A 20,558-nucleotide genomic window follows, 5' to 3' on the forward strand; every position below is an offset into this window, starting at 1 on the left:
CTCACAGGCTTTTAAGACCCCAGACACTACTCACCAAGGTAGAATGTAGAGCACTGTCTTTATAAGCTGTGTCATGCCAGTTGAGCTAGATGTTCCCCAAGACCATGGTCCCCAGAGCCCTCCACCCAGCAAGTCAGTCCCTCAGGGAGTTTGGATGTGTCTGTGGGGCTTCCATGACTTGGCTGGCAATTGTTTTCCTTCAAGGCTTTATATATGTCATCCAATTGCCTTCTTGTCTGCATGGTTTCTGAGCTTATTCTTACTGACTCTTCTTTGTAGATGATTTTTCGTTTATCACTAGCTGCTCTAAAAATTCTCTCTTTATCTTTGATTTTGGCAAGTTTGATTATAATATGTCTTGTTGACTTTCTTTTGGGATCTTCCTTATGTGGGGTTCAATGAGCATCTTGAATAGATATCTTCTCATCTTTCACGATATCAGGGAAGTTTTCTTGAGAAATGGGAATAAAATAATTATTTTGAAATGTCCCATCGTGCCTTAGAAAACCACTAGTACTTCTTTACAAAAGATAAAAAAGGCTCATCATTAAAATGCCTAATTTAAAAGCCTAGACTAGACTGTCAGTGGAATTATGGACATCAAAGACAATTCTGGTGAAGACTCAGAAGAAAGTGAGGAGAGCTGTACACTGGAGATGGTACAGATGGTGAGATGCAGCAGCAGAGAACTGGCAGCAGCAGAATCAGAAGACCAGCACAAGACAGTGCTGGAGCCGACCTCCGGAGAGAGAGAGCTGAGTCCGTGGGTGCAGGAGGCTTCCTGGTGAAGTTGGGTGCCTCTGAGCACTTGTCAGTGGAGCTAAAAAGCTTTGGAATACTTGCCCCAGAAGGACAGACACAGGTGGTGAGGCCTGAGGGGCCAAGAGGCCATGGAACTAGGAAGCAGAAGCTGAAGAGATAAGGAACACAGGAAGCAGAGCTGCCTCAGCCTCAAAAGGTGGAGTCATCACTCAGATGGACTAGGAGAATGGGGCCACCCAAGTCCAAAGGGAGCAGAGTTGCTGTTCCAGTGGGCCTGGAAGACAGAGCTGAAGCCCAGGGCCAAGGGGCCTCCACTTAGAATCCAGAGAGTGTGGCAAACACCCAGAGTCTGGAAGGCAGGGCCGTTGGGTAAATGGTCTCAGACAACAGAGGATTAGTTCAAGCCTTGAGGGCTAATGTAATGTGTTCTGCCGATTTGCTTAGTGCCTGTTATGCCTTCTTTCCCTCCAATTTCTCCCATTTGTAATGGAAATATCTGTCTTGTGCCTGTGCCACCATTGTACTTTGTATTCTAGATTTCACAGATAAAGAGGAAGTTTTGGATTTTGGACTTGGAGTTGAATTAAGACTTTTGCTATGATATGATGGGGTGAATATGTTTTATATGTGGCAAGGACATGAATTTTGGGGGGGGCCAAAGTATGGAATGTCGTGGGTTGAATTGTGTCCCCCTAAATATATCTGTCAATTTTACTTGGGTAGGCCATGATTCCCAGTATTGTGTGATGGTCAACCATTTTGTCATCTAATGTGATTTTGCTGTGTATTGTAAACCTTACCTCTGTGATGTTAATGAGGTGAGATTAGTGACAGTTATGTTAAGGAGGCAGGACTCAGTCTACAAGATTAGATTGTGTCTTAAGTCAATCTCTTTTGAAATATAAAAGAGAGAAGTGATCAGAAAGACATGAGGACCTCATACCACCAAGAAACAAGAGCCAGGAGAATAGCATGTCCTTTGGACCCGAGGTAACTGTACTGAGAAGCTCCTTGACTGGGGAAGATAGCGATAGAAAGACCAGAGCTGACAGAGAGAGGAAGCCTTCCCCTGGAGCTGACAGCCTAAATTCGGACCTCTAGCCTCCTAGACTGTGAGAGAATAAATTCCTCTTTGTTAAAGCCATCCACTTGTGGTATTTCTGTTATAGCAGCACTGGATAACTAAGACATGGGTATATTCCAAAAGTTTTTTTCTAGGGTAGTTCCTCAGAACTAGGTGAATGTTTTCTCCAGGAAATCATACTATAAATAAATGTCAGGTAGGTTCCCAGGTAATTTCACAAAAATCTATTAATCTACAATATAATATAATCCACAAAGCTGACAGAATACTAAGAATTCAGTACAGGCATATATTAAATTATTTTTTCTAGGAAAATGCTTTCCTAATTGAATTCAGGAGTCCAAAAGATGAGTGACTCCCCTACCTCTTCATAGGAGTCGATCTCATTATACTCCTGGATCATTTAGTTGTCATGTGTTATGAATTCTGGAAGCAAAGAGCAGTAACACATCACCTGTGACTTGGATTTCTCTCATTCCTATCTTATTCATAAATTGACTACCTGAAAAACCAGGGATTATGTGTGTATGAATGATCTTGGTAATAAAAACCTCCCTTTTATACTTTTTCCATACGTTATCTCATTTGATATTTACCAGAAACCTTTGTGGTTTAAAGGACAAATATTATTATCCCTAATTTATAGCTAATTAGACTGAGGCTCAAAGAGCCAAGGTATAGTGGAAACATTTAGAGTCAGAGGCATTGGATTTAGGTCCTGGTTCTTGTGTGAGGCCACGTCATGTCACTTAACCTCTTGAGCTTCATTTTGCTTGCCTATAAAATGGACATAAATGAACTGATAGTTGTGAAAGAGCTTGATAACCAATGATAAGGTACTATGCAAATATCGTGTTTGGTTTTTAAGGCACTTGTCAAAGGCCATATTGTAAATAGCAGACCTGGGCCTGACTCGTGATTTCTGACTCCAGATCTGGAGCTCTTTTCATAGTGAAGATCATGGTAGGGCTATTTTAATAAATGGATAACTAAGTTGGAAAAAATTCCAACTAGAATGGTAAGGAGACTCATTCGTTTAATATAAATCACTGTTGGAGAAAATGGGAATGTTTAGCTTAGAGAAAAATCAGGAGAAGATGTTAGATGTCAGGTATTTTCTGAAGGGCTCAGATTCTAAAGAGAAGATTTTGCACAGTATAAAGAACTTCCTTTCAGTGAGTCTCCTTGTTGCGGGAGTTAGTCAAGCAAAGACCAGACAGTCGTCACATGTTAGGAATAGTGCAGATGGGCTGAATTCCTCTCAGGTCAGTTTCAACTCTGATGTTCTAGCATTGAAAATCTAGCAAAATTTCAGAGGTGGGCAGAAATCCCTGGTTACTGGTTGGAAGGACTGAGAAATACTAATGATGGTAGCCCTGTAACAGGATAAAAATGCTGAAGATGGTCTACAAGCTGATTTTGAAAAAATTCATTTAGCAGACATTTATTAAGCTCTTAACATGTTGCAAGATGATGTGCTGGACACTGAGGCATTTTTAAAAAGCCATCTCTGTTGTTCCATTGTTCAAACATAAGATTCCATTCTGTTTTTCATCATTCTTTCACCTTTTAAATATACCGTGTCAGTCTTGATCTTTCTAGGTAATGTTAACTAACATTGGCCACTGCTTATGTTCTTGTTACTCCAACTGATGTTAGTTTCCAATCTTGTTGGAACTTTTTTTTCTGCATGGACTTTAATTCTCCAGGGTAGAGTCAAAATGTATTGAAATGACCTCCTAAAAAAAGAAGGGGAAAAATAGATCACCTAATACAAAATATGTTTTTGCATACTAGGTTACGGGGATAAAATATATGGTTAGATGAGTAATGTATCAGAACCTGAATGCTATTTAAACATACAGATGGGTGCATTGTGTGTATTTTGTGTATTTAAAATTGAGATTTTTGTTTGAACAGTATCTTTCATTTGGTGTACTTCATGGTGATTTATCATAATAGACTGCTTTAAATCATTTGAAATAGTGAGACATGAATTTCAACAATCGCTTCTCCAAGGCTAGAGAAGTCAGCGGGAGCTCAAACTGCTAGGTAGACTTTTTTTTTTCAAACTTATATGCAAGTGTAAAACTTTTATGAGGCTGTTTTAACGAGGCCCTTTGGGATTTAAGATTATTTATCTAAGCTCTTATTAAAAATGAAAACTTTTCTATGTTTAGCCCTGTAAAGCAAAACCAATCCTAACAATACTGTAAGTGGAAGAGTGAATACCGTTCTGCAGGCTGACTCAAAAATAAAGTAAGGGGACTTTGGGGTAGTAGCTCCAGCACTGACATTATGGTAATGGGATAGTGACAGCAGAGACAGTATTTCAAAGTCTCTTTTAATTAAGAAAATTGAGCTCCACTATGCTTGTAATTTCGGGTTTGACGTGACTTATTAAAATGACTTCCAGCCCTGAAATCTAGCCCTGTTTCACAGAGTACTCCAGTGTCTCCGTTAGAGTCAACTTGCCCCAGGACTGTGCTGCCTGTATAAAGTCCATGAGCACCTTTTCATTTTTGGTATCTGGCCTTGTTGAAGTATCTTTGACTTCCACCCTCCCCCGCTGAGAAGTGGGGCATGGAAGAGAGGTTGTTTCGGAGATTAAAGTACCAGAGTCACTCTGTACATAACCTAGCGGAAGAGCTGGAGCTGCTGCAGGAAAAATTTTGTAATTTTGAAACGTGTTCAGGTTCTTTGTAGGTATGTTCTGGTTTGATGAGTCTGGGTCCTGCAATAAATGTATTCTTAGACATATCCTGTAAGCTATGGTTTTAAGTTATCTGTAATACAGTGCAATTTTGTGGAGTGAGGACATTATGAGAGGGAAAAGAAAATCAGGGTCAAGATCTTCTGCTGACTTTAAGAGCTTATCAGAGACAACTTAGCTGGAGTGTGCCCGGATGAGTTGGCAAAGACTTTAAGATAGGAAGGTGGATGGATGGGTGGGTGGGTGAATAGAAAGGTAGGTGGAGAGATGGATAGATAGAGCTAAATAATAATTATTGCTGATATGATTATTGGTGAGTAGGTTTCTGTGCTACAGAGTAAGTATAGCAAATTGGACAAAAAGACATATTTGAATGAAATGGTGACAAACCCAAAATTCCAAAAACATTTATAAAGTCACTGTCTTAGTTATCTAGTGCTGCTATAACACAAATACCACAAGTGGATGGCTTTAACAAACAAATTTATTCTGTCATGGTTTGGACTAGAAGTCTGAATTCAGGGCACCAGCTCCACAGGAAGGCTTTCTTTCTGTCTGCTCTTGGGGAAGATCCTTGTCATCAGTGTTCCCCTAGGTCTAGGATTTTCTCAGCACAGTAACCCTGGGTCCAAAGGACATGCTTCACTCCCAGCTCCTCTTTCTTAGTGGTAGGAGGTCCCTCTCTCTCTGCTGGTTTCTGTCTCCTTTTGTCTCTTCTAAGATAAAAGGTGATGCAGGCCACACCCCAGGGAAACTCCCCTTATGTCAGATCAGGGCTGTGACCTGAGTATAGATGTTGTATCCCACCCTAATCCTCATTAACATGACCTAATCCTACCTCATTAACATAATTGAGAGCTCACTGCCAAACATGACTATAACCACAGGCATAGAGGCTAGGATTTACAACACATCACAAAATGGAGGATAATCAGATCACAAAATGAAGGACAGCTACACAATACTGAAATCATGGCCTAGCCAAGTTAACACATTTTCTGGGGGGACACAATTCAATCCATGACAGTGACCAAAAATGAAAACTTTGTGCCAGAGAGCATTTTTAGATTATTTTTAAGGGTCTTTACCTCAACAGTTAACCTTAATAGTAGTAATGTAATTCACTGGAAATAATATTTCACTTGATGGAGCCTAGGACGTTTTGAACCACCACCTCAGTTTCACAGGAAGTGAAAATGCTTATAAGACAATAGAGAGGAATAAGGGTGAAAGCACACACATGATATTTCTAAGGAAGGAAGTACAGAACCACAGGCTGGCAATTATGGTTTAGAGTAGGAAGGAGATAAAGGGTAAACACCAAGAGAGATAATGGTGGCACAAATATTGGCTGAAGGTCAGAGGTAGAAGCAATGCACACATAAAAATTTAAACAGGTGCACAGTCAAGGAATTGTCAAAACGAACTTAAGTTTAGGAACTTCAATTCTGAAGAAATCTCAAAGCAGTTGCAAATGGGGAGGAAAACTCCATGTACACTTGGTTTTGACTCTTCAACTTGAGCAGCTGTTTTAACAGTTGAATTGCTCGGCACTGTCAAGAATAGAATATTTTAATTTTAGAGAAACCCAACTGTTAAAACAGCTGTTTAGTCTGATTAAACTTAAGCTGGCTCTGCTTAGGTTGCAAGACCTAGTGGGATCATAGCATAAGGCAGATTGGCTATTATTATGATTTAATTGGACATAATAAAAATATGAATGAATGCCAGGTTGGATGTTAGGTTGGACACTGGTCTGCCAAAGAGGCTGCATTCTGTGGTTTGTTTTGAAAAATGGTAAGGCAAATAGTACGGCTTTTCCCTTGTTGCAAGTTCATAGAAATTACCTGAAATAATTTGGCCTTACATTCCTTGGATGTTGAGTCTTTTTTGCTAGCACTTAAAAAAAATTCTTCTTAGTTTTATTAATATCTTTTTATCCTTCTCTTACAATAGATAATATACCTGCTCAAGTCATCTCAAGTCAGTTGTTTGTAATATTTATTTTTTATTATTTGTTACCTAAGTAAAGAATTCTATTAAGAGCAACTACAGTGTTTGTCAACTTGTAGGCCACACATTTTTAATATCTCGAACAACTTGAGTGTTACTAACAATGAACCAAATTTACCATCAAGTACCTTTTCTCATGGAAAAAACTGCTACTTGGGCTAGTTTCAAGTAAATTATGTTAATTAAAATACAGATTTAAATTACTTGTTTAGGTGATTTGATAAATTTTTTCATGTAAGAACTGTATTTTTACTTGTTATAATATTAATGTACATTTGTAAAGATCAAAGATAGGTTTCATTTCATATATTTCAAAATGAGAGTAGCTTTACTTTGTATATGATCACCAAAATAATGCATATTCATTTTAAACATTTTAACCAATATAGGGAAAAAAAGAAGAGAGCAAGCAGAATTCACTTATAATCCCAGTCCCTACAGAAAACCACTGTTAACGTTTTGTGGATCTCCCTTGCAACATTTCTTTATGTATATGTACACAGAAAAATATGCTTAGAAAACTTAATTTTACATTAACTAATTTGTGCTATATGAGCTAATCTTTGTTCTGCTTCTTTTTAAATTTAGCTTGTCAAATATTGTGGCTATCTTTCCATATCAGTATAGATCTACAATCATCATTCAAGTCTGGATTTTTAGGGGCTTGCTACTTTAAGGTGGTGACTTATTGTTGCTAGTTTAAAACTCAATTTTTTAAGTAATTAGGAAGCAGAATCGAAGAAGATGCTTGGGGTGTTAATGAGAAATGGACTGTATCAAATAAAACACTCTCAAGTATCAAAGGCATATTTTGCTGCTTTCACTGAAAAATATTTTTATTTTACTAAACTAAAGCAAGTTATATGTTTTAAACACTTTTACCAATATTTCAACAAAAAATTGTGGTTATAAATGTGAAATATACTTTGTTATGTTAAAATAGAAAATTAAATAAGCTTTTTTAGTTGAATCATCAACAAAAAGAGGGAAGATTCTGCCTTTACTTTGTTGTTTTGTTACTAGAATAAAAAATGCAACTTTTCCTCATTTTAACATTCACAAAGAATTTTTTCCATTGTAATATGGATTAATTCAGAGGATGACGCTATTTTTATAGTCACAGCAAGACGTATTGCTGTTAAAAAAAAAAGTACAGCTTAGCTTTTCTAACACTGGTAAATTCAGGTGCTTAATCATGTATCACCAGTTTATTTCAAGGACTTTAAACTCTTTCAGAATACTGATATCTTGAGTAGCCCATATTTAAACCCCTTCCCCAATTATACACACATATACTATACAGTAATGATTACCAACACTTTAAGTGTTTTTTTTCGTGCCTCGGTACCAAATATTGAGAATCAAACCAAACCAAACTGTTTGCCATCAAGTCAGTTCTGACTTAATAGCGATGCTATAGGGCAGAGTAGAACTATGGGGTTTCCAAGGAGCGGTTGGTGGATTTGAACTGCTGACCTTTTGGTTAGGAACCGTAGCTCTTAACCACTGTGCCACCAGGGAGTGGAAGGTGCAATAGTGGAAGCCCGCTGTCAGAGATATCTCAATTCAGGGGTGCGGTAGTAAGAAAAGAGAAACGAAGAATTTAATACAGTCAAACCTGTGAAAGCCAGAATTTGTGTAATGCAGAAATCTGTCAGAGTAGGAAAGCTCAAATAGTTTCCACTAAATAGTGAGCAGCAGGAAAGTGATGACTGCAACCTGTCAAAGGTGGAAAACTTGCGAGACCCCGAAAAACAAGGCAGTCCTTTCAAGTTTCAGCTCTCACAGGTTTCACTGTAACTTTTTAAAAATGTTGGCCTTTGGAGGTTTTGTTGAAATTCCTCTTAGATTTTGAAAGCTTCCGTTTAACAGTATTAGATTTTACTTTGCGAGAGTTTAGTCAAATACTCCTGTCTTTTACTCATGACATTCTTCCAAGGGGTGCTTCTTAGTCTGTTCAATCTTTGAATAAAGCTTTGGAGCATCTCGGCCAACTTCTACAATTAGTTCTTCTGAGGGTCAGTTAATGGGTGAACAGTAGATATAATATTCAGGAGACTGTCAGGCCTGACCTGGTAGATCTTATTGTTTATATGCATTTTATTAAGGTACATACAAATCAAATTCTTGCAGGGGAATTGAATCAAAGTTGGAGAAATGAATTTTTCTCTATATCAGGTAATAGAGAAATTGATTCTCTTACCTTACCTTAAAGGAGCCCTGATGGCACAGTGGTTAAAGAGCTTGGCTGCCAACCAAAAGGTCAGTGATTCAAGCCCACCAGCTGCTCCTAGGGAGAAAGATGTGGCAGGCTGCTTCCATAAAGATTTACAGCCTTGGAAACCCTATGAGGCAGTTCTTCTCTGTCCTGTAGGGTCGCTATGAGTTGGAATCGACTCCATGGCAGTGGTTTTTAAAATTTTATTACCTTACCTTAAATGGGTGTGGCCCCTGAATCTTAACTTTACTAGAGCTACACTGAGTGATTTCACAGAAGATCTGAAGTCTTAAACATGAGGACACTTTCTAAAATTAAGGACTCCTGCACAGGGAACATGAATAGCTTAGTGATGTTAGCATTTGGTTTCTCATCTCTCTTCATGGAAGACCTAATTCTTAGTCATTGGGATTTAGTCATCTAGTAGGTCAAGAAAGCCAGTTGTTACTTAGGGTTATCTGATTCAGTTACCAATATTGAAGACCCAAATTGGCCAGGCCTAGTTTATGTGAACTGAGTGGCACCATTGCCAGCTGCCCTTTGTGAAGGAAGGGTGTATGGATTTCCAAGAAAAGGCCAAGGTAGATTCAGGAAGAGATGTGAAGAGAAGCCAGTGATTCCGGCGCCAGGTGACTCCTTGCTTCTGGGGTCATGGGCTGAAAGAACTCTGATAGATCTTATCTCTTTTCCTGCTGAGACCAGACAGGGTTTCATGGTACATCTCAACACTGTCACTCTCAATCAATTTGAATTGAAACATGAAGAAAACCTATTTGTTATACCAGGCCTAGGAAATCATCAAGGAAGAAAAAAATCCTAAACTCTTGTTTTGTGTTTTATGCAGTATAAACACTTTTATATCCACATTTGCAAAGGACTTAAACTGTGGAACTACATGACTAGCATTGCCTAAAGAAAGTGTTGGCTGAGGTGGCCCCCTGATGGGACAGGGGACCTAGTGATGCCAGGGTTTACTTATGAAAATGTTATTAGAGTGGACCTAATTATGTTAGGTCTCAACTCTCATACATTGACTTCCAGTTACTCAGGGAAGTGAGCATGCTTGAAATTTTCCATAACAAAAGTTAAAAAAAAGTCTGAGGGAGTGACTGGCCTCCTTACTCTTTATTTGGACCATTTCTAAATATGAACTTTCTAATGATATCTTCTAATTTTGAAAATTCTGGCAGGCATGTTTGTAGGTTGGGCTCTCTCTCTGTACATATACGTGTGTGTGTATATATATAATTTATTTTTGTTCTTGTTGAAAATATACACAACAGAACATATACCAATTCAAGAATTTTTACATATACCATTCAGTGATGTTGATTACATTCTTCGAGTTGTGCAACGCTTCTCACCGTCCTTTTCCAAGTTGGGGGCTCTCTTCTTTAATGAAAGTGTTCCCAAAGTAATTCCTGTGACCTCAGCAACTGATATATTGGCAATAATAATACAGGCATTTATAAAAAAAAAAAACAGACCTCATTGTTTTTGGCATGAATTAATGCACTTAATTTTGAGATTACCTTATTGATGTATTATTTAAAGCAGAACTATTTTCCGCATGCTTTACTGATGTATGTGTGAGATAAATATTGCCTTGAAAAGCTTACAGGTCTTAAGAAGAAAGTTTGAAAGCTTTACCTTTCAGGAATTGTGTGCCCAAATTTCTTCTCTCAGGAGCTTTTTAATTTAAAGAGAATTGTAAAACAATTTTGACATCTGTGATTTTAAAGAATCAAAATTTTCTATTGTAATTTCCATGGGTACTGTTCATGACTTAATGAACCTTATGAAATTTATAAGAAGCACTGGATGTGTCCCTTTTGCAAGGTCTGTTTTTATGAATTATTATTTTTTATATATTTAAGTATAACAGTTAATATTGCTCATTATAACACATGTATCAATACATTTAGTTGTTTCAGAATTTTATGGTCTTGATAGTGGTACTTAAAAATTTTTTTTTTGATTTTTATTCCTTGTCCAATGAGTTAAATAGTTGTATGTTTATAATGACTCTAGTGCTAAATTTTGGTCATTTGCCTGTTTTAGTCTTTTGAAAGCTTAAATTGATGGACTTGTCATTCTTACAGTTTCAAAATTGAATTTTAAAATTTTAACAGTAGAAACAACAAAATATTTCAGCATCATTAATAAGATATTTGCTTTCTTAGTTCTTTTATGGCTGAAGAGTCCAGATCAACTACTAAACTATGAAAAACATGAGATTTAAGTTAATTATTTCCATCTTGAGCTCTCCTATACCTCATCAGTTTTTCTTCTCTACATAGTGTGTTATATTCCTTTGAAATAGTTTAATTGGTAGTAGAGTTGTTATATCATCTCTATTTGTCATTTTAGCCTGTGCTACATTGAAAGACACCGGTATTTCCAAGCAACCTGTGTCATTACTCTATTTCTCATTTGCCTTTAGGCTGCAGATGTTTTCTTGATATTGATTGGTGTTTGATTCATTCTCAATTTTACCATTTTTTGCTAGAAGTGATAGAAGGTGTCTTTTTCCCCCTTCTCACTGCCTCTTTAAAAATGGATAACCCATAGTTGCTTCTATTGGGAATTTGTCAAGGCAAAAGTTTAGAAATAAAGATGGCATGTCCTCTGCTTGCATTTTGGTCTCTTAGACTGAGGTCACCTGGCTGACGGTTCTGGCCTCCTAGGAAAGCTTTTCCTATCGCAGGCTTTAAAAATCACAGAAATAGGTTTCAATTTATGTTTAGTTCTGTGTTTCCACTGAAATATTTTTCGTGTTGATTTATAGTAGAAGATTACTGATTTTGCTCTGATAGTTCATGATATCTTTGTAAAAAATGCCAGAAATAATCCAGATTCTTCCTGATGTTTCTTCAAATGCTTATATAATTAACACGAATTTGTATTGATATCTGAGCCACAGTCAGATAGTTGCAAGTATCACCTCTGGCTTCTTAATGTATGCCCTCAATTCCACGTAATCTGTTTGTTGATTGTTTTAAGATAAACTAAATTTTATGTGTTCCCAGCCATTATTTTTCTCTTTCCTTCCTGCTCTCCTCTCTTTATTTCTTTCTTCGTAAATTGAAAAAAATGATGTGAAAACATTACCTGATGTTTTGGGGGAAAATTCTAACTTCCTTAAACAACTATTTTTCATTTTTCATATATTATCTTCAATCTTTGATCACATGTTTGAATGCTTCATTTGATTAAAATGATTTTTATGTGATTAAACTTATAGAGAAAATGTAAATCTTAACCTTTAAAAAAATTAAGTCTTGGGACTAATGAAAAATAAAGTATGGGAATAGAAAGGGCAGATGAATGTTAGGAATTTGAACCATGTTAGGCTCAGCTGATTAGTCTAATTTTAAAAATAAAGTTATTAAAATTATTAGAAAATGAGGTATTCTAAGATGTCTAAAATTTACTCCATTATTTTACCTTTGGGGTTTTCAATCTTTTTGGATGGAATTCTTTAAAAAAAAAATCACAGTACTATTGCTTATGGTATAGTAAACAGAGAGTGGAATTTAGATGGAGAGGCTTATGATTTCAGTTTCTTTTCCATCACTTACTGGCCGTTATCATCGGGATAACTAACACTCTTCACCTTTCTGAGCCTGAGTAGGGATAAAAATTGTTAAGGATTAAATTAAATAATACCAGTGTGGGATTCTTATATCATGCAATGTTTGTAATTACATGGAGATATGTATAACTTACATGTATAACTAAATGTGCCTTTTACTTATGACTCGTGGCCATCATGTGTGTAACACATGTCTTTTTGTGAAAACATCAGTGGTTTGATACTTTGGACAGGTTGTGTATCTACTCCAGGGTGTTACAAGGAAAGTAGGCTCCAGAGTGCTTGCCCAAAATCACTCACTGTGAGTGTCAAGGCGGTTCTCATGTATTCTAATTTCTATCTGAGTGTTCCTTTTGCTAGGTCACACCATAACCATTTAACAGTATGTTGAAACCTTTAAGCAGCATTTAAACATTCTTTTGACTGCACCAGAAACCAAATCAGCATCCTAGCAGCCAGCTTCAGTCCACACTCTTAACTTCCCAAACTCCACTGGGAAACATTATGTCTGCTGCTTATAGAATTCTGCCTAAAGGATTTCTGCCTAGAGACAGATAAGCTGTGTTGCATTTTAGCAATAATAGATGTAAATAGGGCTGAGCCCCTCTGATTTCTGGGTGACTTCTAGGTTCATGGGCAATGGAGAATCCTCAATTCAAAGTAACAGAGGATTGAGGCCTTACTGTCAACAGGCTGGGATGGTATTAGAGCTTTATTTTTTTGACTCTATTGCCAATTATTTGGTGTCTTATAAAATTTCAAATTTGTAATTATTTTTGCCAGATTAAACAAACTCCCTCTTGGTTAGGTCTAGCTGACCTAATACTAAGGATTAAGAAATCTAGGTATAATATTAAGGCAAGTCTTGAGAGAGAAGGAGCAGTGTGTGAAGAAGAAACATCTGTCTTGATGAGAAAAATACCTATCAGAGTATTGAAAGTATGTTAAAAGTGGTCAGATTTTTCTTTGTCTTTAAATCCACCATTGATCCTTTTTATTCATAAAGACATTGAGCACTTGTCTGTTTCTCCTGCTCCCCATCCTTCAGTCAGCTCTACCTCTATTAACTTGAGTATCTATTTTTAATCTTCTGTTGTCCTTTTAGGAGCCCTGGTGGTACACAATGGTTAAAACACTGGGCTCCTAACCAAAAGTTTGGTGGTTCTAACCCACCAGCTGCTCCACAGGAGAAAGATGTGGCAGTCTGCTTCTGTAAAGATTACAGCCTTGGAAACTCTATGGGACAGTTCTGCTCTGTCCTGTAGGATTGCTGTGAGTCAGAATCAACTTGATGGCAGTGGGTTTGGTTTTTGGTTTGGATTATCTTTTTGTTCTGTGCTGCTTATGTTTATTTTATAACAGTAACTTGTTTCTGATTATAAAAATAACACTTGAAAAATAAAAAAGTATAAAAAAGAAAATGTAAAAACAGGTTATTATTTATTTCCCTCTAATGTAAATAACCCAAAAACTCAACTAAACCCACTGTCATTGAGTCGATTCCTACTCATAGTGACCCTGTAGGATAGAGTAGAACTGCCCCATAAGGTTTCCAAGGCTGTAAATCTTTACGGAAGCAGACTGGCGTATCTTTTTTCTGCCCAGCGGCTGGTAGGTTAGGACGGTCAACCTTTCAGTTAGCAGCCGAGCAGTTTTAACCACCGTGCTACCAGGGCTCCCTGTAATGTAAATAACCATTAATATTTATGGTATTTTCTCCGAATCTTTTTTTTCAACGTATAGCTATTTTCACTTAACGTGACATGGGTATTTTCCCATGTCCATCTTACTGCCTTTTTTAAGTTTTAGAATATATAAAGTAGCAACTTAAGAAAGATAAAAGAACTTACAGAAAGATGAAAATACTCTTAAGTGTATATTTTGTAAACTAAAGAGTTAACATACATAAGAAATAGGCATTAGCATTAAGTTAGTGTTAACATTAAGTAGGATTGGTTTTAAGGTCCTGCTTAAGATTTGCTTGGCGAAGGTAATAATATGTCCAGCGCCCTCAGTGATCGGTGTGGTATGGTAGGGAAAGCACAGGCTTTAGAACCAGGCTGACCTGAGAGTGAATCCTGGGCCCACCACTTACTAGCTGTGTGATGTTGGACAGTCACTTAATCTCTCCGATCTTAGGTTTCCTCATCTTTAAAATGGGATGGACAATGCTTGCCATTCAGGGCTGCTATAGCACTACAGACAATGAATATGAAAAAAGTGCTTGGCCCCATGCCTGGATGTGTTAGGCCTAGGATAAACGATAGAAGAAACATAAGACCTAAGACTTATGAAATTTAAACATTATGGAGAGCACATTATGACCATAATAAACTATTTTAAAAATATTTATTTGTATAATTTACTGTTTTCCCTTTCTCATTCTAATACATTACTGCTAAAAGAGGTGTAGAAAATGCTTAAAAAGTGACACTGCATCAAACATGGTTTCTACACCGCCAGGATCCTTAATTATGAGCAGCAGTGGGCCCCATTTCAGGTTGCAGTGTCTGCTTCATCTCCAGAAACCCTTTTTGAAGGTCTGTAGTGTGACAGGCCTGCGTTAGGCTTTGGGGACTCACAGATGAGCTCCCAAGGAACATTCACAGTCCAGGGCAGTAGTGAGTGATCTTTTCTGCAAGAGATCCAAGTCAGAAAAAGCAAAACCTTTTCAGGGCACTTAACAACAAAATTTCTGAATGAAACTATGTAGCTTTAGTGAGCCTTATTGTGGGTAGTGAGGGTGAGGGTGGAGGTATAAATTCTGAAAACTTAAATTATTTACTGAACATACAAATATAAATGGAAAAAATAGTATTTCTATTAGGCAGTAAAAGGTTAATAACTGTGCGTGTCTGAAGAAAAGTAACACAGAGACAGCCTTCTGATCGTAATTTCCAAATTAGACTGCAAAGTTAGGTGTGCAGAGGAATCCGTAAGCTGATCCAGATGTCTGATCTAGAATGAGTCAGAGATGCAGACACACCTCAAATAAATGTGGCAAATGTAATAGATAAAGTTCGGTGTTAGGCAAGTAGTTAGTTCTTATTAGAGAAACAAGAAGATGTCTCCAAGGAAAATGATGCTTAAATGAATAGGAGTCCACCAGGAAGGATAACAGCCTTCCAGGCCCCCCTAAAAAAGCTGTGTATGCAAGACACAGAGAGTATAATGTAATGCAGTTCAGAGAGTGGAATGTAACGGTGTGCTTTGCGGTGGGCATAAGGAAAAGGAGAAATGAACTACAGCCACTTCACTAGTACTAAATTTGACTTTTACCATAGGCAATAAGATTTTTATTTCTATTCCAGAGAAATGTTGGAATTGTTATATAATTAGTAAAAGCAGAAAGAATAGCACAGCCAATCAAAATCATTTTTAAAACACAGAAAAGGCACTTAAGTGTGCCTTTGCTGAAATTGGACCAATTTTAGGAAAGTGAGCAGCATCCTATTCCAGTCCAACTAGCAGGCAAATGCCTCAGTAAAGAATTACCCTACCACATATCTGAAATGTATCAGCATAATAAGTAACCTGATTGATGATACAGCTAAAGCATTTGTCATGACTTGTCATATTAAGGGAGTCCCTGGGTGGCACAAACGGTTAAGCACTAGGGTACTAATTGAAAGGTTGATGCTTCAAACCCACCAGAAGTGCATCAGAAGAAAGGCCTGGTGATCTTCTGAAAGGTCACAGCCTTAAAAACCCTGTGGAGCACAGTTCTATGCATGGGGTTGCCATGAGTCGGAACTGACTTAACAGCAACTGGTTTGGTTTCAGTTTGGTCATATAAAGTGTTAAAATCCATTATGCCTTCAACTGCTGATACTGTCTGAGCTTCCGATATTCACTGCCAATATGGTTAAAGGTAGCTTTGCAAGGAGGAATTTATAGAAATAGTGAAAAATGTACAGTTCTCTTTAAAAATTAGATCAGTGATAAGAGACACTCTGGTAGGGGAACAGGCAGGAAAGACATTAGGAAAGAGAACAGTTGATAGCATAAGACAAATGCTATTCTTCTTGCATTGTTTTTTCATAATTATTTCCTGATTTTTCCCTTTGCTGTAAACACTAGATGGAGAATCAGAAAACCAGGATTCTAGACCCAGCTTTATCATTTTCTAAACATCTGTCTCAGACAAGTCCCTTTACTTTTCTAGTCTGCAGTTTTCAGATGTTTTGAATGAAAGGATTTTCAAATAGGTTCCACAGGATGTAGCAGAGGTGCTTCGAGGGCCACTCTGGAAGATGAAAGGAGGCCTCCTGCCAACTTGTCCCTTTCAAACAAAGCAGCTTTGCTTTTATTTGTATTATAAATTGGGACTTTTATAAGATTTTGTTTGACAAAAGGATTCTGACACCTTTAAAAGTTTGAAAATCACTGAACTAGGTGTTCCATAAGGCATATCCAGCTCAGGAACAATTTCCATATGGTAGAATGGGGATAACAATAGGTCCTTTTCATAGGTCTCTAAGGGTTGAACAGATTATTACATGTAGAACACTGCATAGCACATAGGGACATATTAGTCCCCCTCCCCCACCTTCACACACACACAGGTTCCACACAAATAAGACTGCATTTCGTACAACTCTTATACTTTCAGTATGAAGTGATGACCTGAAAACAATTGCTTAATACCAACACCACTATAAAAATGTCTTGGACATTCACGCTCTGGATTTTTAACATAACTATTTCTGTTTTTTTATACATTGCTTTTTCCTCCCACAACTGAAAGTTTTCTTCTTCTATATCAGATCTTGAAATAATTATGACTAGGATATAATTATGAAAGTTAACATTTCATCGTGTTTCAGGCTTGCCGGTTCGTGGGAAAGTGACATCAGCATCCATTCTCTCACCCTGCCCGCCGCAACCTGCTTGGAGCTGCTGTTGATATTATCAAGGAGTAACGCCATGCTACCTCCGTCCCTTCGCTATATGAATTCTTTTCAGGTAAGGAACTGCTCCTTTACCAGGGTAGGATTTTGTGGTTTTACTTGCTATAGTTGTTTTTCAAGGATCCTGTCTTCCAAAGGAGATAGCTCATGGAAACCCACAGTTTCAGATAGTAATAATAATAAGCATAATGCATGCATTGTCTTGTCTATCTCTTTTTTTTAATAAATGAACAAAACTGAGGCCCAAAATTGATTAGATAATTGTCTAGTAGTGGCTGAACCCAGATCTATGTGACTCTAGGATTTGTTCTCCAAGCCTCTTTCCTGCATCTGAGAGAAAATGCAAGAACATCTGGTGAAGACATTTGTGGATGCTACTTCTTCTCTCCCAGCTTTACTCTAAAAGCAGATTGCCTAGAACAAGGATTTTCAACCATTATCAGTGGCTTTGCTAGCACTGTTAGCTTGAGGCCAAATTACCAAATGAATGTTTAATAGCGCTGCTCCCAGCACCATTTCCCTTTCTCTCTAACTCCTCCCTTTCTCCCTCATCACTTCTCTACTCCCCTGGGTATTTTTCTGTGCTCCTGAGATAAAGTACATGGTCACAACAGAACTCAGCACTGCAAATGTGGACTGACCAGCAGGATGGCTAGCAGGAAGAACCTTTCCCTGGTAGTCAGCTGAGGTGGCAAATGATAATAAAGATGTTAGCTAATCACCTAAGTTGTGACCCCACAGGTACTGAATGTAATCGAACATATTTGTGACTCTTGACAATGGAAAAATGTTCATGAACTCCCTAATGTTGTGTTGCCGAGGAAATAAGTAAAGATGGGGTTGGTTCTACTTCCGAAGGGTTTCATCAGTGTATATTGTTTGGTGCACCTCTGTTATGTGGTCTAACAAACAGGACATGTGGATTTTCTTATGAATTATATCCCAGAAAATTGGTGGAGAATAAATGCTGTGATCTAATTTGCATCCATAGCTTGGGAATCTGTGACTTTGTCTCTGTCGTTTTCTTTCTGTTCTGAGTCCTGGGCGTTGATAAAAGTTCAGATTGGAACCTTGCCGTATCTGGTTATATTTGTTGTTACTCGATTGTCAGCTTCAGTTCTGAACTCTCTAAGGGACCTTAGTGGACACCTCCTCATTTTGTAGAAGAGGAGACGGAGATCCAGAGAGATGGAGTGAGTTGACCAGGGAACACCTAGCAAGTTAGAGACAGAGCAGGATGGAACCAGGCCTGTGCCAGGGTAACTCCATCTGTCCCCAACTACAGTACTTGCTACAGTGTTGGTAGATGGAGGGGTTGTATGTAGTAGGTAGAGGCAGCTTGTATCCACCTTGGAATGTCCACACATACCCCTTATTTTGCAGTAATTTATAATTATTTTATTTATTTTATACTTCTGTGAACCAGAAAAAATTTATATTTCTATATATCAGTCGATATTTCTTCTGAACTTTCCTCATTGGATTAAATACTGAATAACATAAAAGTTTGTACATACCCACAAAGTTTTATGGGGGAAGACACAAGAAACTTAACAGTTGTGAGTAAGGTTGGAAGACAATTATTTTTTATTGCATTCCCCCTGTATGGGTTTGATATTCTATACAGTGGATGACGGGATGGGGGACAAGAGGAGAAATGACTCTGACTTCAAACATTTTACAGCCTGTTGAGGGAGACAAGACAATCATGCATGTGTGAAATAAATTGAGAATAATTGTATTACATACTAGCCTCAACACAAGTCTTAAAGAGATTAAAAGTGAAAGAGTAAACAGAATCTGAGGGACTTGAGAGGAGGACTAATCTGTATTTCTTCTCTGTAAGACAGAGGAGGTCTTGCTCCCTTTAAAGATCTCAACTCAGTCTCATGTAAACAAACACATGTGCTTGAAAGCCTTGCCTGTTATTGATAGTGGTAGTGTTCTCTCTTAGCACCTTTAATTACAGGAGCTCTTAGAGCCTAGCTATCTGAATGTTAATTACTGAAGTGCCCTTCTCAATTGGTGATTGTACTTCCTCTAGTTTCAGTCCATTTGCTGAATATAATTGTCAGGAGCACATATTCTTCCCCAGTTTCAAAGGTACAGAGAGACTTGGCAGAAGCGTGAATAATGTCAGGCAAAGAGATTCTGCCCCTGTTGTACCTTTGGAAAAATGTATTCTTATCGGGAATATGCCAGGAGTCGGATTCCCTGTGGCAGGTCTTCCCTCCAAGATAAAGGATCAATGAAAATGGGGACAGTGTCTGTCAGGATTAGAAAGAGATGCTTTGCTTTTTCAGCTTTTTAATACCTGCTTAATCATTTATTACAATGGCAAGGAATGGAGCTGCTAATTTTGCACTTATTTGGGAATTATTTTTTAAATTGGAAACTCAGTTTAATGCACATTTTTTAAGCGCTGTATTGGCAAGAGCTATAAAATAGAATGACACTTGTTAAAGATACCATCTTTACATTTCCAATTCTCTTACTTTCTAGGCCGAGTCACTGTGAGCAATGCTTCCTTTTCTGTAAAACTGATTATTTTAGGTTTCTGAAGATTTGAATGGAACTCCTGCTTGAGCCATTATCACTGCCAAACCCCAAAGGGAAGGGCTTATCTTATTAATTAGAGCTACTAACATATGTGAAATTGTAACTTCTTAAATTATAGTGTAACATTTCTCTCAGGCCATATAAGGGTATATTTTGGGTTTGTTTGTTTTTTTTAATTTTTTTTATTGTACTTTAGATGAAGGTTTACAGAACAAATAGTTTCTCATTAAACAGTTAGTACACATACCATTTTATGTCATTGGTTAACAACCCCACGACATGTCAACACTCTCGTTTCTCGACCTTGGGTTACCTATTACCAGCTTTCCTGCCCCCTCCTGCCTTCTAGTCCTTGTCTCTGGGCTTTTGTGTCCCATTAGTCGCGTTTTGTTTTATGGGGCTGTCTAATCTTTGGCTGAAGGGTGAACCTCGGGAGAAACTTCGTTATTGAGCTAAAAGGGTGTCCAGGGGCCATACTCTTGGGGTTTCTCCAGTCTCTGTCAGGCCAGTAAGTCTAGTCTTTTTTTGTGAGTTAGAATTTTGTTCTACATTTTTTCTCCGGCTCTGTCCGGGACCCTCTACTGTGATCCCTGTCAGAGCAGTCAGTCTTGGTAGCCGGGCACCATCTAGTTGTACTGGACTCAGTCTGGTGGAGGCTGTGGTAGTTGTGGTCCATTAGTCCTTTGGACTAATCTTTCCCTTGT

General features: G+C 37.8%; 1 protein-coding gene across 3 annotated transcripts in view; it reads left to right on the forward strand.

Moving 5' to 3' along the window:
- The window catches only part of UBE3D (ubiquitin protein ligase E3D), a 162,653-nt gene that overhangs the window by 83,219 nt on the left and 58,876 nt on the right, over positions 1-20,558 (forward strand). For all 3 annotated transcript variants that reach the window (XM_023740391.1, XM_023740389.1, XM_023740390.1), the window contains exon 9: positions 17,212-17,350. In XM_023740391.1, the coding sequence (XP_023596159.1) occupies positions 17,212-17,350 (139 nt within the window). The remainder of the gene's footprint in view (positions 1-17,211; positions 17,351-20,558) is intronic.

This window comes from Trichechus manatus, unplaced genomic scaffold, assembly GCF_000243295.1.
Source record: "Trichechus manatus latirostris isolate Lorelei unplaced genomic scaffold, TriManLat1.0 scaffold00154, whole genome shotgun sequence".
Lineage (NCBI taxonomy): Eukaryota > Metazoa > Chordata > Mammalia > Sirenia > Trichechidae > Trichechus > Trichechus manatus.